We start from the raw sequence: 25,940 nt of genomic DNA, 5'->3' as shown, positions 1-25,940 counted from the left end.
GCGTGGAAGGAAGGCCTGGCAATCTACTTCTGTATCTATCCATGAAAACCCTATGTTGGACTCGACTTAATGTCTGAATAACGAGAACTCATCTGTTGCCCAATGGCCAAACAGAAACCTGTCTGAATGGAGATATAAAGAGATCTTGGGGTTATTAACTTTGTTAATTTAAATAAGTTTGAGCCATAGTATAGCATTGTATTTGAGATTAGTCTGCTTGAAAATGATTCGTGTCTGTTGAATAAACCTGAGTTCAAATCTATGTAATTACAAACTGGGAAATGAAATGTCCATTTGGTTTAGAGCAGATAAGTAATTAAAATTTATGTAATGTCCCTGTGTCGTAGAATAATTTAGTTTCCTGTATATATTTGTTGTATATAATGGGACTGTCATGTTCTCCATTGCTCACTTTGGTACTCATTAGTTTGTCACAATGGCAGAATTGCAGTTGCAGATACAGGATATCTTCAGATAATTGAGACGAACAAGCTGTGTAAGAATTCCCATCAGAATCAGAATGAGAATCAGGTTTAATATCACCGGCATATGTCGTGAAATTTGTTGTCTTTGCAGCAGACTTACAATGCAATACGTAATAATAGAGAAAAAAACACTTAGTTACTGTAAATATGTATTAAAGAGTTAAATTAAGTAGTGAAAAATAGAAGTAAAATAGTTTGGTAGTGTTCATGGGTTCAATGTCCATTCAGAAATCAGATGGCAGAGGGGAAGAAGCTGTTTCTTAATAATTAAGTGTGTGCCTTCACATTTCTGTATCTCCTTCCTGATGTATTATCATGGGATATCAGTGTACAGAAGTTTAGTGCTCGCTCTACAGTTCCTTTCTGCGGTGTTAACTTGTTTCAATTAACACTGCTGCTAAAAGCAGATGAAGCTGTTTTGAACAATTTGCTGTCAACATAATTTTAGGATCTATGTAACATTGATGATCACATTGTTTCACAATTGAATTAGCAGTGAAGAGTTTGTTGGGCTGGTCACAAAGGGCCGCACTTTGTTCAATGGTAGTGTTTTACTACTAATCTGAAGTTTCGTAGTCAAAAATATGTGCTCTGTCTGAAGGAGCCATTCCACCCATATGTAAGATAGAAGCCAGGTTAAATTTTTAAGGGAATAATTCCACGTTTGTAAATGGCTAGTCTTTACTGAGACTTGGCTGTAAAAATGCATGTTCTATTCCTCGGTCTGTGTTAATATACATTACAATTAATTAACAAATTTTAAATACAGGTCCTGAGATATGGCTGGAATATGCACAGTACTCTATTGGCGGGATTGGCTTGCAAGGTGGTATCGAGCGAGCTCGTGGGATATTTGATCGAGCCTTAACTGCTGTTGGATTGCATATGACAAAAGGACTAGCAATCTGGGAGGCCTTTAGAGAATTTGAAAATGCTATTTTAGGAACTTTACAGGTAAGCAAACGTAACTCAATTAACGCATCAGGAGCTGTTTGCATGTTTTTTCTCTTAGAAGTAGATGCAAGCCAGCTAGAAGTAGTTAGCAAGTAATGTAGCATATATGGGATGGTGAGCATTGGTGTTTGGTTTTCGCGTTTTATTAGTCAGTTCGTGCCTGTTTAACCTCATCTCTCTCCATTGTATGCAGTTGATCCTAGACCCCTTTGGTGGCTGTAATATCACTCCATCCCAAGCAAAAGCAATTAATGGAAAATTATTGCTTAATTTGTGTTTTATTATTTAGAATGTGGGTTGAAGTTGCCCTAACTCATTTTATTCCTGATAGAGAAGATACTTGAAAACCAAGCATAAGACATGAACCCAATTTTCTGCTTTAAGGCATTAATTCACTATTGATTTCACAATTTTAAATTAATTGCCTCATTAATTTTATCAGTTAGATAATTCTGTTGTATTTTCCTTTAGTGAAGAAATGGGAATAAAATTTTGTCCGTTATCCACACTGAAGACTTGGCCAATGTCGTAAAATAGGACTTTTTAAGCAGAATTATGGATATACTGTAGTAATATTTCAGTGTTTGTCCTTGTTTCCAGTGCATTTCACAGTTGATGTGAACTTGGATTTAGGGTGACCAGTATTGAAATGAGCAATAATTGATGAGTTTTGGATTGATAATTGTTACTGAGATCTTATCCAGTGGCACGTCTTCCAGTTCATTCTTGCCATTATCTGCGTAAGAGCAAGGGAATTCATGCTGAAACAGAGCACTGTTTTAGCATGATTAGTGCTTCGGGAAAGAGTATTGATTGTGACTTTGAAGGGACCATATGTCACAGGTAGAATGAACTATCTTCTGAATCTGTCAAATTCTGATACGTTATTCTATTTTAAGTAAAGTTTACTGGCACTTAAAATGTTTAAGAACTGGAGTATTCTGGAACGTTCAATTAAATTCTTCATATTTAAATTCAGTAGTTGTTACTATTAATTACGTGATTTTCTTTTCACCTCTGACAGCCCTTACCTGGTACTATTGTGACTTCAGAACAGCAGGAAATGATGAAAACACAACTTGACCGAGTACATACACTCTTCAAGAGACAGCTGACTATCCCTTTGCTTGGTAAAGTGCTTTTAGTTTGTGTGTGGATAAATGCGCTTTCTTCAGAAATGTTTGCATCCAGTAGAATTTGTGTAGGGTGCCTATTAGATGGGCAGATATGAATCTTTCATATTTAGATCAGAAATTTAAATGCCCTACTCCCACTGCATCTTCATAACTTTATTTCTTTTGCATTTATAAATGTATCCATCTGTTTCTTAAATACATTAACAACTTTTCTCATACAGACATCTGTGAAAGCAAGTTCTATAGGTACACAGCTTGCTGAGTTTCATGAATAACAAGTTTCTTCTCAATCTTGAATCTCCTGACAGTGCGATGCCTCGTTCTATATCTCCCAGCCAGTGGAAGTATTATGTGGTAAATCTTGGTTGCATTGTTTGATGGCAAGTAGTTTTTTTGGGAAAGAGACGTAAACTGCACACACTATGCCAAATGTGGTCTCACCGAGGCCCTGCATAATTGCAGCAAGACATCTTTGCTCCTGTACTCAGTCCATACTGTTTGCTCTACCAGTATTGCTTTTAGTGACTGAGTGCCGAAGTCTGTTTACATATCTTCCCAACCTAGCACCACTGAAATAATATGTTATCTTTTTGTTTTGCATATTAAAGTGGATACTTACTGCCTGTTGCACTACTGATGTTGAGGGCAGCAATGAAGGTTTTCTTTGCGATTTCTGTAACAGTTTTTTTTTACCAGTCAGGATTGAAGAACCCTGAATCCGGAGAACCGGAGAGCCACTCTTAGTCTGGCCTCCACCCTTTGACCTGTTTGGCCTGTGTGACCCTACCAAGAGTCAAAGCACAAGGCCCTGACTCCAGCCAACATATCTCTCTGGGTCATTGAGATTCGCCAGCTTCCAAACCCTACGACAAGGTTGTGGTCCTCTTGGGGGATTAACGTGGATAACATCGTATTTATCTACATTATTACTGCATTAGCCACGGTTCTGCCCACTTTATGCTGCTAAATTGCGAACAGAAGAATGCATCTTTGAAACGTCTCACTCTTCGCAATCCCATCCAGTTTATGTCATAGTGTGGATCTAAATTAGATCACAGATTAAATTTTGATAATTCTGAAAGCGGTCGAAAACCACGACATGCAACTCAGCAAGACCCTCATACGCAGGAGACTGACGGTCCCCACTGTCATACAGACAGCAACAGCTCTCAACCTTGTTTGTTGCAGTCCAGAAGGAGACAGTCCTTTTAATTTCACTGTTGCCCTGCAACCCATTCTCTCTCATGTGCCTCAGCTCCCTTACCATTTACCTCTTAGTGCGAGTAACTTACCGACTTTCGGTTCCAATTAACCGAATAGCATGTCATTAGGATGTGTAGGATCCACATGAGGAGGACCTGCAAGGTCAAAGGTCAGAATTCAGAATCAGGTTTATTATCACTGACTTATATGATGTGAAATTTGTTGTTTTGTGGCATCAGTACAGTGCAAAGCTTCTCCGTGGATTGTCACAGTGTCGCGGTGGAGAAGCTTGTGTGGTCCTGTGATCCCGAGAGCAATGCCGTCTGGAGCCATGCTCCTGGTAGGGTCACCCGTGGCGGTAAGGTCGAGGGTGAGGTCCCTGACAAAGAACAATCCAACCAAGACCTCAACGGTGGAACAGGCAGACGAAGTTACTTCGAACTCAACGGCTGTGAAGGCAGATGAAGGCTACAACAAACCCATCAGCTCCAATCGTCGTGGTTTCAGTGCCATTGGAATCAGTTGGTTGATTTGTGAAGTATCGAGTGCTTCTTGGAGTGCAACATCAAGTACACGTTAAACAAATACACGCACAGGCGTCTTCGCTCTGTGGGCCACTTCTTCAGAACGAAGACCATCATCCTCGACCTCGGGATAGCCACGACAATGCAAAGGCATAAAATTACTATCAATTGCATAATGAATAGTGTGCAAGTAAAGGAATAATGAGCTGATGTTCGTGGGTTTGTAGACCATTGAGAAATCTGACGATGGAGGGGAGAAGCTGTTCCCGAATGATTGAGTGTGGTTCGTGCTGATGTTGAGTGCGAGGTTCACATACGAAATGCTGGGTCTCGGCCCGAAACATTCTGTACTTTTTTCCATAGATGCTGCCTGGCCTGCTGGTTTCCTGCAGCATTTTGTGTGTGTTGCTTGGATTTCCAGCATCAGCAGGTTTTCTCTTGTTTGTGTGTCGAGTGTGAGCTGTTGTTGCACTCAACAGCTGATCTCTCTCACTCACGTATGACTCCTTGTTGCCATCTGAGATTTTACCAATGGCAATGGGAATTTATAGATGCTGTTTGAGCTGAGCTTAGTCACATAGTCATGAGTGTGGAGTGAGCAGAGCTGGGGGCTATTCACACGTCCCTGATCTGCTCCTGCGTTGACCGATCCTAACTGACTCTGCTGTCTCGATGAGAAAGTCAAGGATCCAGCTGCAGAGGGAGATACAGAAGCCCAGGGTTTGAAGCTTGGTGATTAACACTGAGGGGATGATAGTATTGAATGCCAAGCTTTAATCAATAAACAGCAATCTGACATGTAGTTTGCTATTGTCCAGATGCTCCAAAGGAGAATGGAGAGCCAGTGAGACTGCTTTCATTGTAGACGTGTAGACTTGAAGGCAGCTGTTAGCTAACTGCTGTGTCACAATGCCATCCTTAAAAGAAAAAGATGAGAAAAGAGGATTCTGCTTTCAGAATGCAATGTGAGACTTGTATAAGTGCAGTCTCCCTAATATTTTATCTTCAAGTTGATCAGCCGTTATTAGAAGGTACAAAAATAACCTTGTGCCATTTGTATTCCCACCTTTCATGAATGGCATAATCAGTATGCTCCCCAATTCCCCTGGAGTGAGCTACATTTGCTTAAAATAAAGTGCTTTCAATCTAGGCCAGAGAATTCTGCATGATGTCTACCATTCCATGAAGACTACCAGGTATTGAAACTGTCAGTACAATCCAGCCCTGGCCATTTGTATTTTGTTTTGCTCTCCTAATAAAGTAATGGTATTGCTACAGCTCTGTAAAGAACTTCAGTGATCTTTTTAAGTGTAATGCTGAAGTGTTCTCTATGCATCTGGCTGAGTCTTAGATTGTTGTGCTTTAATAATAGAAGGCTCAGTAAAATGCAAGTTAGTTTTCCAAAATGAATACATATTGATTATTTTATTAAATCAGAGGCAGACAACACCAGAAGGTGATTCAGTTTGTTGTGCCTGTGATGGCTCTTTAGGAAGGAATTCGGCTCATCTCACTATGTGCCACGAATTTATTTTAACTTTTAAGTACTTTAATCATTCGTAAGGCCAGTGATGCTGTGGGGATGGAACTGGACTCTCTGACGGTGGTGTCTGAAAAGACGATGCTGTCCAAGTTGCATGCCATCTTGGACAATGTCTCCCATTCACTACATAATGTACTGGTTGGGCACAGGAGTACATTCAGCCAGAGACTCATTCCACCGAGATGCAACACAGAGCGTCATAGGAAATCACTCCTGCCTGTGGCCATCAAACTTTACAACTCCTCCCTTGGAGGGTCAGACACCCTGAGCCAATAGGCTGGTCCTGGACTTATTTCCTAGCATAATTTACATATTACTATTTAACTATTTATGGTTTTATTACCATTTAATTGTTTATAGTGCAACTGCAATGAAAACCAATTTCCCCCGGGATCAATAAAGTATGACTAAATATTATTTTTAGAGTTTTAACATTTTTGCAAAAGAGCATTTTAGATTTTGCTGTTAAGTGTAGCTGTGTTTATTTCACCCATGGTTATCTATGTTCTGAATAGACATGGAATCCACATATGCTGAATACGAGGCATGGGCTGATGAGGTGCCTAACGAATCAGTGATACAATTATACAAGAAGGCTTTGGAGCAAATGGAAAAGCGCAAACCCTTTGAAGAAGCTTTGGTATGAATTAAGCCTGAGATAGTTTTGCTTTAAAGTTCCGTAATGTAAATCTGTGTTCAAAAATGTATTACAAAAGAAATTTTTAAAAAATTTTGACATGTGGTGGAAAATAATCTAACTAAAGAAACTTGCATTGGATGAAATTTAGAGTTGCTGAACACCTGCTGAAGGTCCACATCTTTCTAACAAAATGGTGACACTCCATTTACAATGTTTGATTGGGAGAACATTTGACTACTAATGTTATTTCACTGGCTGGCAAGGTTCTTGTTCTGCTTCTGACATGCATTGGAAAGGATCTCAATCCACTTACTGCTTCTCAAGAGAACAAGTAAAACTGAAGCTGCTGTTATCTAAAAGATAAACAAATGGAAGAACTCAATCTGTCAAGCAGCTTTTGCTGAAAGAGAAACAAGTTAACAATTCCGGTCAGGGACTCTTTCCTCAGAACTGTTCTGAGGAAGGGTCCTTGACCCAATTAAGTGCTTTCTGGTACAGTGCTGCTACACTGGCTGAGATCTGCCATTTCTGTTTTAGTCCTTCCGAGACCTTAAAGGAAGGAGATAAGAACTTTGCAATTCCCATAATTTTACATTGTCCCAAAGTTTCTTTGATTTGGGAGCTATTCTTTTAGATTAGAACATTATGGATGTCACTTCTTTTAACAAAGATGAATGAGGTAAACAATAATCCCAATATTACTGGTGTATGTAATCAAGGATCAAGGGAATGAACATTTTTTTTAGCTGATCAGTGAGTCTAGCATCGATTTATTGCTGACATGTTTAAGTTTTATGAAGAAGCATCCAAATTAGTTGGCAGTGGCATGCTTATGATGTGAATTGTGTGAATTTGATAAATTACCTTACAAGAGACTGTTATTTAAAGCTATAGATCATATAATTGAGAGAAAAATTTTGTGGCTGGCTCAGAACTTGGCAGAATGCCAGGAGGAATGATGGGCATGTAGTCAGATTGGTAAGGTTAGAGCCAAGGTCTCTGGAAGGGTTATTGGTCAACAATTCCTTAGTGTATCTCATTCATCTTTATTATAAGTGACATCCACAATGTCCTAATGTAAAAGAATGGCTCCCAAATCAAAGAAACTTTGGGAAATTATAGTTATTTATAGTAATCAGAGTATATACTGAGATGAAGAGATGGAAAATTGTGTAGATATCTAGTTTTGGTGATTACATAAAGACAGGTAGCATTTTAAGCAATGTACTTGGAAGGAATCAATTAGAGAAAGTGTAATTCTTCAAGTGAATGGAAAAAATGGTGGTAACTGGATTTTAATATAGAGAGATGCAAACTTACATAAAAGGGACAAAACTCAGCATTGGCCGTGAATTGGTGGTTGAGCGGGTAGGCTAGGAGAGGAGAAGAACCGGAGGTGGTGGTGGGTATCTGTCCATCGATTATTTTCTGGACCTGACTGATACATTTGTTAATCAAGAGGGCCTTTTAATCTGAGGTGAGTGCAGTGGGAGTGACTATAAGTTATACTACAGCTGTGCAAATTCCTGTTTGGAAAACACCTGGAGACGTGTTGAGCAGTTCTAGCATCCTCGCTTTATAAAGGGTGATTTGAAGGGAGTGCAGCATGAATTTACTTGAATGCAACCTGGATCCTAAGTGTTAAATTATGACACAAACTAGCATTTATTCCCTGAAATTTAGATGGTTAGATTGAAGTTTTCAAAACTTTAAAGTGAACTATGAAGTAGTAGAAATTTTTACTGGTTGGGAATCTTGCACTGAAGAGTATTATCTGAAAATGAGAACTGAGCCTCTTGGGAGTGTAAGAAATTTTGAATGCTCTTCCACAGATAGCAAATGATGCCAGATTAACTTTGAATTTGTAACCAAAATTTGAGGTACAGATAACCAAATGGGAAAATTGCTGTTGGATTATAAATCAGTCATAATCTTAATGGATCGTGTCAGGAGAGAAGTAGACTAACTTCAATTTGTTGTATTTGAGGAATTGATTTAGTTTACATATTAAATATGTGAATATTAGATATTCAGTAATGTAAATCATCATGTGTGTTGCTATTTCTCAGGCAGAAAGTTCCTGAATGTCTCCCATCTTAGTGACATTTTGCAGAGGTACTCTTTGCATTAGGGAATGAAGACAGATATATCCAAAGTGGATTTATGCATCTCTCAGGGCTGTTTAGATTAGTCTGTGACAACTGTAATATTGAGTTACTTCTCCATTTTCCTTTTGCATTTGGAGTTGAGATGCAATTATCTGGTTCATTCTGTACTTCTGGGAAGGATTTATAAACACAGCTGAACTTGATTTCCTATTTTTCCCATTGCAGTCATTTGATTTTCTGGTACTTTTATTTCCAGATGATATAGATTTCCTTTGACAGTACTTGGTTTGAAATGGTTCATACTTTGAGAAATGAAACAATGTGCATATTAATGTGATTACTGCTGGCATGTAAATGAGCACTGACAAATTGGTTATATTAAAATGCATCTTGCTTTTGAAACAATTAGAATTATGAATAAAGAGAGAAAACACTGGAAACTCTCAGCAGGCCAGGCTGTTTCTATGGAAGAGAAACGGAGTTAACCTTCAGTTTGAAGACCCTGCGAAAGGGAGTGGGATGGAGAATCTAGGATCTCAGGTTTATCCCTGCAGACTGAATGGAGGTGCTTTGCAAAGCATTCGCTCCATCTGCATGTGGCATGTCAAGTGTAGAGGAGACTGCATTATAACAGCCAAGCTCCGTACACTCGATTGAAAGAAGTGCAAGTAAATTGCTACTTCACCTGGAAGTACTGCTTGGGAAGGGAAGAGCTAAAAGGAAATTAGGATATCATATTTCCCAAATAACATTTGCTTGTTCTATTGCAGTTGGTAGCAGATCCTCCAAAACTGGCAGAGTTTCAGGCTTACATTGACTTTGAGATGAAGGAGGGGGACCCAGCAAGGATTCAGATCACTTTTGAACGGGCGCTGTCCGAGAACTGTTTAGTGCCAGATCTTTGGGCACGCTACACTCAGTACTTGGTAAGGAAAAGGTGACAAAGCTGATTGCTCAGGAGCATTTGTGTTAGTCTTCTCGAATTTGCAGATTTGTAATATCACCTAATGACTTCTACCACCCTTAAGATCACACCTCCCGGCTACTTCTAATCAGCTGCCTTGGCATATATACTGTTATACCTTAATTTATGCCTTTGTTAGCACTTTTTGCTTGATTGTTCCAATGGCATTCTGGTTGCCTTCTCTTTCTAAACTTGATGTTATCCAAAATTCTGCCACTTGTACCTTAACTAGCAGCAATTGCTGTTTACCCTTCATCTCTGAACTTCCTGACCTACGCTGATGGAAAAAAAGCCATTCTTTTTCTCAAAGCCCTCCATGGCTGGCACAGCCTGTCTCTTTCAGTCTTGATCTCTTTTCCTCTAGGTCATTCCTGAATATAATTCTTTCACCACTAGCTGTTAATCTCCCTGCTTCTTTATTTCTTTTTCCAATTTTAAGACAATCTTTGAAACCTATTTCTGAGCAATGTTTTGTTATCTATCCAAATATACCTTATGTGGCCTAGTGAACTTTGGGATGTTCTGTGTTCAGCTTAGGACATTGGAGCAGAGTTAGGCCATTCAGTCCATCGGGTCTGAACTGCCGTTCCATCAGGGCTGATTTATTATTCCTCTCAACCCCATTCTCCTGCCTTCTCCCTGTATCCCTTGAGACCCTTACTAATCAAGAATCTGTCAACCTCCACTTTAAATATACCCAATGATTTGGCCTCAGCAGCCGTCTGTACAATGAATTTCACTGATTCACCACCCTCTGGCAAAAGAAGCTATTTGTATAAAGAAGTTATATGTAGTTATTTGTCTTTGCATAGATGAATTAAGATGGGCTGCATGGTCTTCTGGTTCTGTAAGTATCTTCTGGCTCTGTGATCTGCACAAGAATGATACGCTCTCCTAATTAACCTAAACAACTTAAGGACAGTGGTATGCTATATAGTTTGATAAGTACAAATATCAGGGCACTTTTAAAGTAAACTGCTTAGTGCTTCGTGTTGTGGAAGGAACAGCTATTACTGTATCTGCTGATCCTCATAAAATTCATCACAACTGAGTATCAGAATTTGTTTTCACTGCAAAATATCCCAGACACTTGCAATTGGACACTCTTTAGATTGAAGTCTTTCATCCAGCATTAGTTGCAGTACGTATAGACACTTATTCCCCAAGTCCTTTTTTATTTGTTTTGTGTACAAAGTTCTTGTGTGATCTAATTTATTGTTTGATGTTATTCTCAACCCTTCTCTGATATGCTTTTGACAGTGCAGTATGGAGTACTCTCCTTCCCCGCCCACACCATTTCAGTGCCCTCTCTGCTTGGTCCACTTTTAGTGGACAGAACAGTGCTTCGATTCTTAAAGCTTTGTTTCCTCACTTATCATAGACTGAATGAGGTGGCTCGCCTTCATGTCTGTGAAAAGTATGTTACAGAGAGAGTTTAAGGATGGTTAATCTTTGTTTCCTCTTTATTACTGATGTCTACATTTTGGCTTGCCCTCCATGCCATTGTAGGACAGGCAACTGAAGATTAAAGATTTGGTTCTCTCTACACATGAGCGGGCTGTTCGAAATTGCCCTTGGATAGTTGGATTGTGGAACAGATATCTTCTAGCACAGGAGAGACACCAAGCTGAACACAAGGTCATAACAGGTAACTTGGATTCTTAGCATTCGCACATTTAAAAGAAAATCCATGATGTATAGGTGTTACTGGTAAGCATTAAATGCTCATCTCCATTTGCTTTTGAGAAGTTGGTGGGATGCCTCTTTTTTTTAAACTGCTTCTTCCCATGTGGTGAAGGTGTTCTTACATTTTTATTGTATATGGATTTGGATCCATCATCTTTGAAGAAAGTGGTATATATCCAAGCCACTCTGCTGCATGTGGGGCTGGCTTCAGTGGGAGTGACGGGACCTTTCACACTGTAGTCCTTGTCCTTGCACTCGCACTCGATAGTGGATGTTAAAGATTTGGCAGGTGCTGATGAAGAAGCTTTTACAAGTTTGCTGCATTCATTTGACAGCCCAGGTGCACTGATAATGTGAATGTGTGATATTGTATGGGGGTTCCAGCCATGTAGACTGTTCTGTTTGAGATGATTTGAACTATTATGGGAATTGCATTTATCCTGACAAGTGGACCGTGCTCATCCGAATCCTAAATTAGAAAGCTTTGAGGGTCTGGAGAAATAATTTCAGCCACCAGTACTTTAGGCATCTATTAACTTAGGGTTAGTTTTGTCAGCCATTAGAAGAAGCAGTTTTAAGAATAGTTATATTTTAGTTAGAATTGTGTGAAGAGTAAAATATTCTTGATACTGTAAGTGAAAGAAAAATGTTGTAAAAAGTCAAATAAAATTTTATGGAGAAGGAAACTGCGTACTTATGTTACTTTCTTAGAATTAGAAAACAGGTGTTATGGACTTTATTCAGAAGCTGGGTGGGGAGGAAAGAAGAAAATCGAAAGGAAGAGAGATTAAATGATAAAGGAGAAGATCGTGTAAGACAAATGGGAATGGTAGGGAGAGAAGTAAAGAACTATAGGGGAAGACCATAAAGGTGGTGCTGTCTTAAAAATGGGATGGTGATAATGATCTGTAATTCATTAATTCAACAATGAGTTTGCCTGACACGATTTTTGTGCTGTTCTTTAAGTTACTAAATAAATTGTTATTTCATCAGTAATGGACATGTAGGGCCCTGCTCAGCCAGAATGGAATAGATAAAAGGGAATCCTTAGTTGAGAAAAAAGAAAGACTTGTCATTTACCACTCCAGTGGTTCTGACGTTATCAGAATGGGTAAGATGGAGACTGACAAACTGGGAGAATTAAATAGGCACCTTAGTGGATTGGCAGTTATGAGGAAGTGCAGCTTATGTAGCAATGGATGTTGCTGGAATGAATATGTATTTCATACATTTTCTGCAGAAAGTGAGACTGGTGCTTGGAAAATTGGAGGTTTGTTATGCATTTTAAAATATTTTATAGTAATCATGAAATGCTATAATGCAGAGCATCATTTCAGTGCAACTCACTACTTTTTTTTTAATTATAATTGGTAGATACTTTTGAAAAGGCATTGAATGCCGGGTTCATCCAAGCTACAGACTACGTGGAGCTCTGGCAGGCATTTCTCGACTATCTGAGGCGCAGGGTGAATTTTAGCCAAGGTATACCATAAAAGTGTGAGTTGGTGCTTTTGGCCTTATCTTGATGAAGGTAACAAATGGCAAAGTGTAAATTACGTTTGCAAAATAAACTGCTGCAGGAAGTATTTTTATTTTTGGAGCACAAGACTGCAGGAAGCACTTTTCTTGTGTTTCTTTTGACTCTGTAAGATTTGTTAACTTATTTCCCTGGCAGTTGTGCCTGCTTTGAGTCAAGTTCCCTCTATATATTAGAGGAATTCTATTGGAATGGCAAATTTTGTTGTTCAATGAAATAGATAATGGTAAGAAAACACTGGGGCTTGAAAGAATGAGATATGTTGACAACTTGTATGAGATGGTCGAGAGAGTCAAACTAATTCAAAGTTTGGGTATAAGATTTCGCTATCTGTAGGAACATCTGAGAGAAACAATAATGTCATGGAATCAGTAGGGTGATGCAAGGAAAGTGGTAGGTGATATTTTGAAATTAAAAGTAGGCGGTGTTGTTTATTGATAAAATGAGAGGTTTAAAATTTGGCTGTGACTTAATGTCGCTCGGTGTCAATAAGACCAAGGAACTGATTGTAGACCTCAGGAGAGGGAAACCAGAGGTCCATGAGCCAGTAATCATCGGAGGATCAGAGGTGGAGAGGGTCAGTAACTCTAAGTTCTTGGATGTCACTATCTCAGAGAACCTGTCCTAGACCCATCATATAAATATTTCTGCGAAGAAAGCATGACAGTGCCGATACTTTCTCAGGAGTCTGCGGAAGTTCGGCATGTAAATGAATAGCTTTGCAAACTTCTATATATGTGAGGTGGAAGATATGCTGACTGCGCATTACAGCCTGGTATGGGAACACCAATGCCTTTGAGTGGAAAATCCTACAAAAGGTAGTGGATTCGGCCCAGTACATCACGGGTAAAACCCTCCCAACCATTGAGCACATCTACATGAAACTTTGATGTAGAACAGTAGCATCCATCATTAAAGATCCTCACCACCCAGGCACACCCTTTTCCATTGCTGCCATCGGGTAGAGGGTACAGGTGCCTCCGGACTTGCAGTACCAGGTTCAAGAACAGTTACTACCTCTCAACTATCATGCTCTTGATCATAAGGGGACAGCTACACTCATTTAAGGTTATATTGTTATTTTATGCTCATTATTTATTGTGATTTATTTATATCTGCATTTGCACGGTTTGTTTACAGTTAAGTCCTGATGTCTACAGTTTAGTTATTGTTCTATAGCTTTGCTAAGTATGCCTGCAGAAAAAGGATCTCAGGGTTGTAAGTGGTGACATGTATATACTTCGATAATAAATTTTACTTTGAACTTTGACTTAAAAAGACTGAGGTTGTAGGCAATGTGGGTTAATGTGAGAAAGCATCTATGAAGTTTGTGCTAAAGGAACAGAGATGTAAAATATGTAATGACGAAAACAAAGTCTGTAGTTGACCTACTATTGAGGGACAGTTTGGGCTTAGTCGTGATTTAATATGAGACGATGAACTGGACAATATCCAGGCAGTTATAGGTTGAGTAGACAGGTGTTGCTAAATAAGTAGGGCACCGTCGTCAGCATTCTGTGGAAATTGACACTCGGACTGGATGACGTTACTCAAGCAAATGAGGAAGTACTATGTACCAAGAAAGAATCCTGGAGGACTGGAGTTGTTGGTGCAGAAGAGGGAGTTGCTTGCAAGCATTTTTTTAGATTTATTCTTCAAGATTCAAAATACAAAAGTTCAAAGTAAATTTATTATCAATGTACATATGTAACCATATACAATATTGAGATTAATTTTCTTACGGGCATAATCCATAATCGAATAATAGATTCAGTGAAAGCTGCACCGACTTGGGCATTCAACCAATGTGCAAATGACAACAAACTGCAAATACAAAAGCATATTAATAGTAAATAAGTAAGCAATAAATATCAAGAGCATGAGATGAATAGTCCTTGAAAGTGAGTCCATAGGTTATGGCGACATTTTAGTGATGGGGCAAGTGAAGTTGAGTGAGGTTATCCCCTTTGGTTCAAGAGCCTGATGGTTGATGGATAATAACTGCTCCTGAACCCGACGGTGTGAGTCCTCAGGCTCCTGTACCACCTTCCTGAAGGCAGCAGTGAGAAGCGATCATAATCCGGGTGATGGGAGTCCCTGACGATGGATGCTGGTTTTCTGCGCCAGTACTCCATGTAGATGTGCTCAGTGGTGGGGAGGGCTTTACCCGGAATGGACTGGGCCATATCCACTACTTGTAGGATTTTCCGTTCAAGGGCATTGGTATTTCCATACCACGCTGTGATGCAGCCAGTCAATATACTCTCCAACACACATTTGTAGAAGTTTATCGAAGTTTTAGATGTCATGTCTAATTGTTATAAGTAAACATAAGAAATAGGAGCAGGAGTCGGCCATCTGGCCCGTCAGGCCTGCTCTGCCATTCAATAAGATCATGGCTGATCTGGCCATGGACTCACCTCCACCTACCTGCCTTTTCCCCAATACCCTCAATTCCCCTATTATAAAAGCACTTTCTGGCAGATTCGTTAATGTGCAATTTCCAGATGTAAACAATACTCCATTCCATTGGTACATTTCCTTACAGACCCCAAAATAAATGTACACCATATATTAAAATAGCATCATACAAGAATTTTCACATTTACTAATCTGAAAATATATTGAATAAAAATATTAATTAATCCTCGACTCTCTCTTCTCACACCCCACCAGCCAAATAATGAAAAGTTGTGTATGCATAGTGAAAACAGTCTCTTAAAAGGGAACATGCTTAAATGATGCAGTCCATGACATGGATCTGTACGGTATCGATGTCAGGGAGGACGATCCCACACTTCAGGCAAGCGTGTTCTGGCAGAATACCTTGGTGCTCCCAACCGGGGTTTCTGGGTTCTTGCACTCCGTGCTGCTGTAATGCATCATCATCCTCAGTCACTGGCCCACAACTTCCATGCCGGCGCTGAAGTTCTGCTAAAGACTGCCTGCCAAATGTGTCCAGTTCTTCCTTCAGTTGTGTGTTTTCTTTCAGCAGCAGGTCCAACTTTTCAGCCATGGCCCTCTTTTCTAATCTATGCAAACTCCTAAGGAAGTAGAGGCGCTGTTGTGCTTTCTCTGTAATTGCACTTGAAGTGTTGGGTTCAGGACAGGTCCTCTGAAATTATAACACTGAGGAACTTAAAGCTGCTGACCCTCTCCACCTCGGATCCTCCACTTTTCCTACACCTCTGGTTTCCCTCTCCTGAGCTCAATAAACAGCTCCTTGCTCTTGCTGACATTGAGTAAAAGGTGGTTGTGTGGTACCACTCAGCCAGAGTTTCAATCTTCTTCCTATGTGCTGATTTGTTACCATCTTTTCAAAATTCTGATTCTTGCTTTTAGATTAAGGGAGCTAGGGCTTTACTCTTTGGAGAGAAGGAGGATGAGAGGAGACATGATAGAGGTGTACAAGATAATAAGAGGAATAGATAGAGTGGATAGCCAGCGCCTCTTCCCCAGGGCACCACTGCTCAATACAAGAGGACATGGCTTTAAGGTAAGGGGTGGGAAGTTCAAGGGGGATATTAAAGGAAGGTTTTTTACTCAGAGAGTGGTTGGTGCGTGGAATGCACTGCCTGAGTCAGTGGTGGAGGCAGATACACCAGTGAAGTTTAAGAGACTACTAGACAGATATATGGAGAAATTTAAGGTGGGGGGGTATATGGGAGGCAGGGTTTGAGGGTCGGCACAACATTGTGGGCCGAAGGGCCTGTACTGTGCTGTACTATTTTGTCTTTTTGTCTTCTAGAAATGGAAGAAAATAAGTGAAAGTCCATGGAGCTAAAATAAAGAGAAAATTTGTTAATAACTTCAAATCACAGTCACAAGCCTGCAGCTGGAGACATGATTGAAGGATTTGATTGTCTTAGGTTGGGTGTAGAAATGCATGGCACAGAGTGTTTGAGGATCTTTTATGAAGGAAGGATGTGCGGAGTTAATGGTCATGCATGAGCTACTTGAGGAAGGTTTATTCTTGGTAAATTTGGAAGTGTATCACAGTAAATAAAGAGCGAGAGTAAAAAGGAACAAGAGCTATTTATAAAAGCGATAAAAGCAACTTGCAGTGTGATGCAAGTGGTACCTTCCAAACATCTGGGTGTGGGGTTATTTATATATGATGTTCCTTTGGACTCTCACAGATTGGAGCAGTGTTAGGACTCTTCTGGCAAAGTGCTACAGCTATTGTTTACCAGCTGTATGCATGAGAGAGAGAATCACGTACAAAATAAAAGATATAGTACTGTATTTGTCTTCTAACTGCGTCTGAATAACTGCATGCTATGCTTAGAGTGAATCAGTTCTCACAGCAGCATTTCAATGGTTTGAGTGATTGAGGACTGCGATTTGAACAATTAAACTTTTCTATGTCAGTGAAGGCAAAGTTACATGGCAGGACATTTGGAAGTAGTGATTACTTTCAGCAGAGAAAACCAAGCTGATACTTTGCTGATAAAATCTCTTCACCCCTCTGGTCCTGGTGGAGGCTTAATTGCCTGCTAACTCTTTGCCATTTTATTTGAATAGATTCCAGTAAAGAATTGGAGGAGCTCAGATCAGCGTATAGTCGTGGCGTGGATTACTTGAAACAGGATATAGAACAAAGTATGTTTGCCCTTTATTACTTAAAAAACAAATTACTGGCCGTTTCACTGTAGCCAGATGTTATGGTGATTCATTCATCTGACCATTAAGCGATGAGAACATTTGATTCTTGCCATTTTCACATTAATCTTGTATTTTTAGATTGTTTTTATTTGTTGCAGATGTTCAGTTAATAGATCTATAGCTCTGTGTCAAAATTGTTACCTTTCTAGATATAGGTACTTGATTACCAGTTGTGCAAAAACCCTTCAGAGCCCACTGAATAAGTAATTGAGCACTAGTTAAGTTTCGTTAGAGCTCAAATTAGATAAACTTGAAATGACTGTGAATGTAAATAAATCAATTATTTCCAGTAGTTAAACTACTGTGAACGTGGATGGCCAAATACTTCCTCTCATACTGAAGCTTCTGTATTACATAATGATGGTCAATTTTCTCTGTATACCACATCAAGGCCTTAATATCCCGAGATGCTTTGTGCTCCCCCTATCAGGCATCTCATTTATACTGGTTTTGTATCATGTAGTGTTTCAATGAAACAACAGGAAGTTAGAAAGTTGCTGTTTGGCGATTATTAGACCTATTTTAACTAACCTTGTGATTTCACTAACCTATACCTGTTCTTACCATTTACTGGAACAACATTTTAAAAGTCTATTGTTGTCGAGGATTGCCCGACCCTAGAGGTTCTTTTGATTCTTTGTCACGCAACATTTCATTGAATGGAAACGATGATAGCTTGACGTCAGCTTGAGGATCAATTCCGAACCACATTTAATAGCTTAGATTCTTTCGCCTCTCTTTTGTGGAACAGATAAACTTCAATTATAGAAAAGATTTGTGCTTGTTTGATTTCTGACTTATAGCAGAAATAGATTTTTATAGGTCATTAACTCTTCATAGAGTATTCATTGCAGGTGCACTTCCCCACAAATTCAATGATTGATATTCTGCTTCACTTTTGGTAAATATATGAATTATGTATGTCACATTTCAGCAGAATTAATTGTGGACACCTTCATCTTATCAGTTAATCAAATTGATTTTTATCCACTGTATATTTCGGGAGATATTTGACTTGCTTCTCCTTATACTTGGTCTAATAGTCCCAGTTAAGATAAGGTTGGTTGAGTTGCTATTGTCATCCAGTATTTTTCCTTAGTTTGAAAAGTAATTTAATGTTTTCATTAGAGGAAACATCAGTCCTTTACACAGTATTTTGATTTGTGACAATCAAAACTGAAGTAACTTCCGGACTTCTTGCAGGATTCAGTGAGAGTGGAGACCCCTCATGTACAATTCTACAGAATTGGGCAAGAATTGAGGTAAGGTGACAAGTGGAACTGAGGTGGAATGATTTGAGAAAGTATTCCAGATAATAAAAAACAATTAAGAAGCCAGTGAAAGAACCTGACAACTATAAAGAATTATAAAGAATAAATGAAAAACATGACCTTTATTTGTCCATTTGTGCCTTTTAAGAGGGTATCACAGTGATACATTGTGGTATACCAACTTTCTTTGGAATTCTTTATAAAGTCAGCTAAATGATTTCTAAATTAATTCTAGTTTGTCATTATTTTGTTCTCTGGAAACATTTGAAAGAATGGAAAGTCAGTGATATAGGCAGCAATGTATGCTACAGACAAATTCCTAGCAGTCTTTTTATATCTTTTCTTTGTGATGCTTAAATGATGATTCCAGATTACTATTTTAAGATGTGGTATGAGATATTTTGATCTGTATTTTACTCAATTTCTGTATTATTCCATAAGACCATAAGCTACTGGAGCAGAATTAGGCCATTTGGCCCATCGAGTCTGCTCTGCCATTTCATCATGGCTGATCCATTTTCCTCTCAGCTCCAATCGCCTGCCTTCTCCTCGTATCCTTTCATGCCCTGACCAATCAAGAATCTAACAATCTCTGCCTTAAATATACATAAAGACTTAGCCTGCACAGCTGCTTGTGATAAAGAATTCCACAGATTTACTACTCTGGCTAAAGAAATTCCTCCTCATCTCGGTTCTAAAGGATGCCCTTCTATTCTGATACTGTGCGCTCTGGTCTTAGACCCCCCCCCCCATAGGAAACAGAAACATCCTCTCCACATCCACTTTATCAAGTCCTTTCACCATTCCATAGGTTTCAATTAGGTCACCCTGTATTCTTCTGAATTCTAGTGAATAAACCCTGGAATCATTTTTGTGAACTTCTTTGAACCTTCTCCAGTTTCAGCACATCCTTTTTAAGATAAGGTGTTCAAAACTGCTCACAATACTCCAAGTGAGGCCTCACCAGTGCTTTATAAAATTTCAACATTACATCGTTGCTTTTGTATTCAGTCCTCATGAAATGAATGCAAACATTGCATTTGCCTTCCTTTGCACAGACTCAACCTACAAATTAACTTTTAGAGAATCCTGCACGAGGACTCCCAAGGCCCTTTGCGCCTCATTTAAAAAAAAAAATTCTCTCCACTTAGAAAATAGTCAGACTTTTCATTTCTTCTGCCAAAGTGCATGACCATCAACTTCTTGACACTGTATTCCATCTGCCATTTCTTTGCCCATTCTCCTAAAGGTCTAAGCCCTCCTATATCCTCTTTACTTCCTCAAAACTACCTAACCCCCACCTATCTTCATATCATCTGCAAACTTTGCAATAAAGCCATCAATTCCATCATCCAAATCATTGACATATAATGTAAAAAGAGTTGGTCTCAACACAGACTCTTGTGGAACACCACTGGTCACTGGCAGCCAACCAGAAAATGCTCCCTTTATTTTCACTCTTTACCTCTTGCTAATCAGCCTGTACTTTATCCATGATAGAATCTTGCCTATAATACCATGAGCTCGTAGATTGTTAAGCAGCCTCATGTGTGGCGATATGTCAAAGGCCTTCTGAAAATCCAAGTACACAATATGGACTGATTCTCCTTTGTCTATCTTGTGTGTTGTTTCTTCAAAGAAATTCATATAGATTCATCAGGCAAGATTTTCCCTTAAGGAAACCATGCTGATTATGGCCTATTTTATCATGTGCCTCCAAGTACCCTGAGACCTCATCCTTGATAATCAACAACATCTTCCCAACTACTGAAGTCAGACTAACTGGCCTTTAGTTTCCTTTCTTCTGCTTCTCTCCCTTCTTGAAGAGTTGGGTGACATTTGCCATTTTCCAGTCTTCCAGAACCATTCCAGAACTTTGTGATTCTTGAATGATCATTGCTAATGCCTCTATAATCTCTTCAGTCACCTCTCTCAGAACCTTGGGGTGTACACCATTTGGTTCAGGTGACTTATCTACCTTCAGACCTTTCAGTTTCCCGAGAACCTTCTCTCTAGTAATGATAACTTTATGACCCCGACACTTCCACCATACTGCTAGTGTCTTCTACAGTGAAGACTGATGCAAAATACATTTATTTTGTCCACCATTTCCTTGTCCCTCACTACTACCTCTCCAGCATCGTTTTCTAGCGGTCTAATAGCCTCTCTAGTTCTGGCCTCACTAGCGTGTAGCATGGGTAGCAATCCTGAGATCACAACCCTGGAGGTCCAGTCCTTTAACTTGGCATCTAACTTCCTGAACTCCCTTTGCAGAAACTTCTCACTGGTCCTACCCATGTCATTGGTACCAACATGGACCATGACTTCTGGCTGTTCACCCTCCCACTTAAGAATGCTGAGGCCTTTCTCCAAAATATCCCAGACTCTGGCACCTGTGAGACAACATACAGTGTTGTCTGGGAATCTCGTCCTCGCCCACAGAACCTCCTGTCCTTTCCCCTAACTAATGAATCCTCTATCACCAGAGCATGCCTTTTCTCCCTCTTTCCCTTGTGTGTCACAGTGCCAGAGACCCGACTGCTGTCAGGTCAACTCCCCCTAGCAAGGACACACATTGTATGGAAAGGTCAGGCAGGAAGGCAGAGGGGGCGGCGTTGCTCTGTTGGTAAAAGAGGTGACATAGGGTCAGAAAGTGCTGAATCTTTGTGGATAGAGCTAAGGAATTGCAAGGGTAAAAAAGACACTGATAGGCATTGTATACTGACCCCCAAACAATAATAAGCATGTGGTCTATAAATTACAACCGGAGGTAGAAAATGCATGCAATATTGCAGTAGTCTTGGGGAACTTATCACACCTTTAGCCTCTTGAATGATCTGGAGTTCATCTAGTTCCAGCTCCAACTCCTTAATCTGGATTGTTAGAAGCTGCATATGGATGCACTTCTTGCAGTTGTAGTTGTCAGGGACACTAGACGTCTCCCTGCCACATCCTGCAAAAGGAGCAGTCAACTATCCCGCCTGGCATCTCTACTATCCTAGGTGGGCAGATATAAAGAAGGGAAGGAAAAAAAAACACCTAGCCTGGAACTTTTCATTTGCTTTCTCTGACTGAAGCCTCAAGGTCACCACTCTGACTCTGTACACTTATGATGGCCGCTGAACTTGCCACTGCCTGCCTTTAATTTGCTCGTGTTAATTGCAAACACTGATTAGTCACTGGTCAAAGCTCAGTTGTAAATTGCTGCGTAATTATGCTTTTAAAATCTCAGTCGCTGTCCTGATTAAAAGGTAGCTCTGACATACTCCCTGCCATGGATTATCCAACTCAGAGAAAACTGGCGCAAAGCTCTGCTTTTTAAATTTGAACGTGGACCTGACTGAAAGGTTGCTCTTTTTACGCACTGCCTCTTGTTATGTAGGAATATAGAGAAATATGGTTGGCACAGTATGCCTCTTGAGAATAAAGTTGCTTTATATACATTCCTGCCCATGTCCAGAAATTTTGACAGGTGAGAAAGTCTGGTTTGCACCATGTACTGTATTCCTGATAATGAGGTGAACTGTGCTAAAAGTGGCTTATCTCTTCTGCAGTAGAGATGGGGTTTACGGTAAGTGTTTGATCTCGGGAAGATTGAATTGCATCATGGTTATTGCTTGCCTCTCTGTAATTCTTTGTAGGCAAGACTCTGCAAGAACATGCAGAAAGCCCGTGAGCTCTGGGATAGAATCATGAGCAAAGGAAATGCAAAGTATGCCAACATGTGGCTAGAGTATTTCAATTTGGAACGGTAAGAATGTTAGCCTTATCAGGCAACTATTTGTATTTGATTTATTTAATTTCCGACCTGTCCTGAAAGCATTGGATGAAACAGCTGTTGGTGTATGCTGGCATTGGGACTCTTCCATAAATCTGTCCATTTGTCAGCTGTTGTATCTGAGCTGTGTGGAAAACCAGACCTAGCGGAAAGGAGTAAGACTCTCTTTGATAAGATTCTAATCTAGTAAAGGAGATGAGCAGTAGTCAGATGTGTTTTTTGGAAATAGTAGAAAGAATTTTTTTTTTAAGAAATGAGTGTAAAAATCAGATTATATATAGTGTTTAAAAAATACCTGGGCAATCAAGATTACAAAGTGTCTAATGAATAACAAGTTATTTAAAATAAGACGTATTGTTAAAAATCATTCTCATCAAAGGGATAAAAAGGAATCACAATTCTGAGATCAGGAACAATGCAATTTAACCAGTCAGTACTATTGGATCTGTGGGTTCAATCAGAAAGACTATAATTGTCACCATGTTTATCTGTACCTGCCTGTGTTAAGAAGCAATTTGATTTAAAAACAAATCTGCATGTGATGTTCTTACAGAGCTCATGGTGATCCCCAGCACTGCAGGAAGGCTTTGCATCGAGCAGTACAGTGTACCACTGACTATCCTGAGCATGTCTGCGAAGTGCTGCTCACCTTTGAGAGGGTAGAGGGTACGCAAACTTAAAATGTTACAGCGATGGATAAGAGTACCGAGACCTTGGCAATATGTTATGTGATTGCAGAGAGGGTATACAGCATTGTAGCATGATAGATAGATAACTGGATAAAAACAAGTAAAATGAAATTATGTTTTCTGGTGTTGATATTTGTAGTTATTTTTCAGACAGGTACATGTCATGAGGGTAGCCAGTGACAGACCTCTGAAAAGACTGACATTCTTCTGACAGTTTCAGACCTAGGGACTCTTACGTTCCCTTGGAATCTCAGCCGATGAATTCCTCCTTGAAATTCTTGATGATATTAGCACTTTAAGATTTGTTTTTCTCCATGTTGCTTCCTGGTAGTAGTGGGTCCTGAGGTATTGAGTGTAACCATATCTTGTCAGAAGATAGTATATAAGGTATGGCTCTTTGCTGTTAATGGGTTTAAGATAAAAAAAAAGTGATCTCAAGAATCTGAAGCTATTACTGTCCTATCCTATAAGAGTGGAAAGTTAATTTTTTTGAGAAGGCTTGGATTCTTCTGATAGTTTCAAACAAATTGATAAATCTTAAATATCTTTATCAAAAAGGGATTGACCAAAGCATACAAATGGAAATTCTTTTTATGTTTTGTTTTTATTCTGGGGGGGAAATATAAAATAATGTGTGTGTATATGTAAATGTGTGTATGCATATGTATACATATGCATACACACAGTACATACACATATACAGTTGCTAGAAAGAGTTTGTGAACCCTTTGTAATTAACTGGTTTTCGGTATTAATTACTCATAAAATATGGTCTGATCTTCATCTAAGTCACAATAATAGACAAACACAATCTGCCTAAACTAATAACACACAAGCAATTGTACTTTTCATGTCAACACTGAGTACACCATTTAAACAAACACAGTCTGGGTTCAAAAAACTATGTGAACCTCTGGGGTAATGCCTTCTACAAAAGCTACTTGGAGTCAGATGTTCCAGTCAATGAGATGACACCGGAGGTGTGGGTTGTAGAGGTGTCCTGCCCTATTTGTAAAGAAAAGGCATACAAATTCAGGTTACTGACAGAGCTTGTTCTTCTCAAGGAAGATCTGTTTATGGGCACCATGTCTCAATCAAACAACTTTAAGAGGAGCTTAGAATAATTGTAGAGATGCATAAAGTTGGAAAAGGCTACAAAAGCATTTCTAAAGACCTGAGTATTCGTCAGTCCACAGTCAGAGAAATTGTCTACAAATGAGGAAATTCAGTACTGTTGCTACTCTCCCTAGGAGTGGATGTTCTGCAGAGATGACAGCAAGAGCACAACGTGCAATGCTGAAGGAGGTGAAAAAGAACTGAAGGGTAACAGCAAAAGACCTACAGAAATTTCTAGAACTTGCTAAAGTCTCTGTTCATGTGTCCACTCTAAGAAAAACACTGAACAAGAATGGTGCTCATGGAAGTACACCACGGAGGAAGCCACTGCTCTCCAAAAAAAGCATTGCTGCATGTCTCAAGTTTGCAAAAGACCATCTGGATGTTCTCCAACACTTATGGGACAAAGTTGTGTGGACAGATGAGACAAAAGTTGAACTTTTTGGCAGAAATGCACACCACTATGTTTGGAGGAAAAAGGGCACTGCACACCAACACCAAAACCTCATCGCAACTACTGTATGAAGCACGGTGGAAGGAGCATCATGGTTTGGGGCTGCTTTGCTGCCTCAGGGTCTGGACAGCTGCAAATGTTGACTGAACAGTGAATTCAAAATTGTATCAAGACATTTTACAGAATGTCAGGGTAGAAGTCAATCACCTGAAGCTTAATAGAAATTGGATGATGTAACAAAACAATGATCCAAAACACAAGAGTAAATCAACAACAGAATGGTTTAAAAAGAAGAAAATTGTCCTTTGGCATGGCCAATCAGAGTCGAGATCTTAACCCAATTGTGATTCTTTGGCATGACCTGAAGAAGGCTGTTCATGCGAGGTATCCCAGAAATATTGATGAACTAAAACAGTTTTGTGTGGAGAAATGGTTTAAAATTCCTCCTTGCTGTTGTGCAAGTCTGATTAGCAGCAACAGGAAATGTTCAGTGGAGGTTATCGCTAAAGAAGGTTCCATCAGTTATCAAATACAAGGGTTCACATTCTTTTTCCAGCCTGGACTGTGAAGGATAAAAACGATGTGTTCAATAAAGACATGAAAGTACAATTGATCCCTGTGACTAGTGGTGTGCCACAGGGATCAGTGCTGGGTCCATTGTTATTTGTCATCTATATCAATGATCTGGATGATAATGTGGTAAATTGGATCAGCAAGTTTGCTGATGATACAAAGATTGGAGGTGTAGTAGACAGTGAGGAAGGTTTTCAGAGCCTGCAGAGGGACTTGGACCAGCTGGAAAAATGGGCTAAAAAATGGCAGATGGAGTTTAATACTGACAAGTGTGAGGTATTGCACGTTGGAAGGACAAACCAACGTAGAACATACAGGGTTAATGGTAAGGCACTGAGGAGTGCAGTGGAACAGAGGAATCTGGGAATACAGATACAAAATTCCCTAAAAGTGTCGTCACAGGTAGATAGGGTCGTAAAGAGAGCTTTTGGTATATTGGCCTTTATTAATCAAAGTATTGAGTATAAGAGCTGGAATGTTATGATGAGGTTGTATAAGGCATTGGTGAGGCCGAATCTGGAGTATTGTGTTCAGTTTTGGTCGCCAAATTACAGGAAGGATATAAATAAGGTTGAAAGAGTGCAGAGAAGGTTTACAAGGATGTTGCCGGGACT

General features: G+C 39.6%; 1 protein-coding gene across 1 annotated transcript in view; it reads left to right on the top strand.

The window, feature by feature from the left end:
• The window catches only part of sart3 (spliceosome associated factor 3, U4/U6 recycling protein), a 43,374-nt gene that overhangs the window by 3,154 nt on the left and 14,280 nt on the right, over window positions 1-25,940 (top strand). Inside the window, exons 4-13 of the mRNA XM_063034126.1 lie at window positions 1,255-1,439; window positions 2,464-2,569; window positions 6,361-6,485; window positions 9,364-9,519; window positions 11,067-11,205; window positions 12,618-12,725; window positions 17,305-17,382; window positions 18,649-18,707; window positions 22,358-22,467; window positions 23,048-23,160. Coding sequence (XP_062890196.1) covers window positions 1,255-1,439; window positions 2,464-2,569; window positions 6,361-6,485; window positions 9,364-9,519; window positions 11,067-11,205; window positions 12,618-12,725; window positions 17,305-17,382; window positions 18,649-18,707; window positions 22,358-22,467; window positions 23,048-23,160 — 1,179 coding nt within the window. The remainder of the gene's footprint in view (window positions 1-1,254; window positions 1,440-2,463; window positions 2,570-6,360; window positions 6,486-9,363; window positions 9,520-11,066; window positions 11,206-12,617; window positions 12,726-17,304; window positions 17,383-18,648; window positions 18,708-22,357; window positions 22,468-23,047; window positions 23,161-25,940) is intronic.

The sequence above is a fragment of the Mobula hypostoma genome, chromosome 27 (genome assembly GCF_963921235.1).
Source record: "Mobula hypostoma chromosome 27, sMobHyp1.1, whole genome shotgun sequence".
Lineage (NCBI taxonomy): Eukaryota > Metazoa > Chordata > Chondrichthyes > Myliobatiformes > Myliobatidae > Mobula > Mobula hypostoma.
This window is presented reverse-complemented; position numbering and strand designations above follow the sequence as displayed.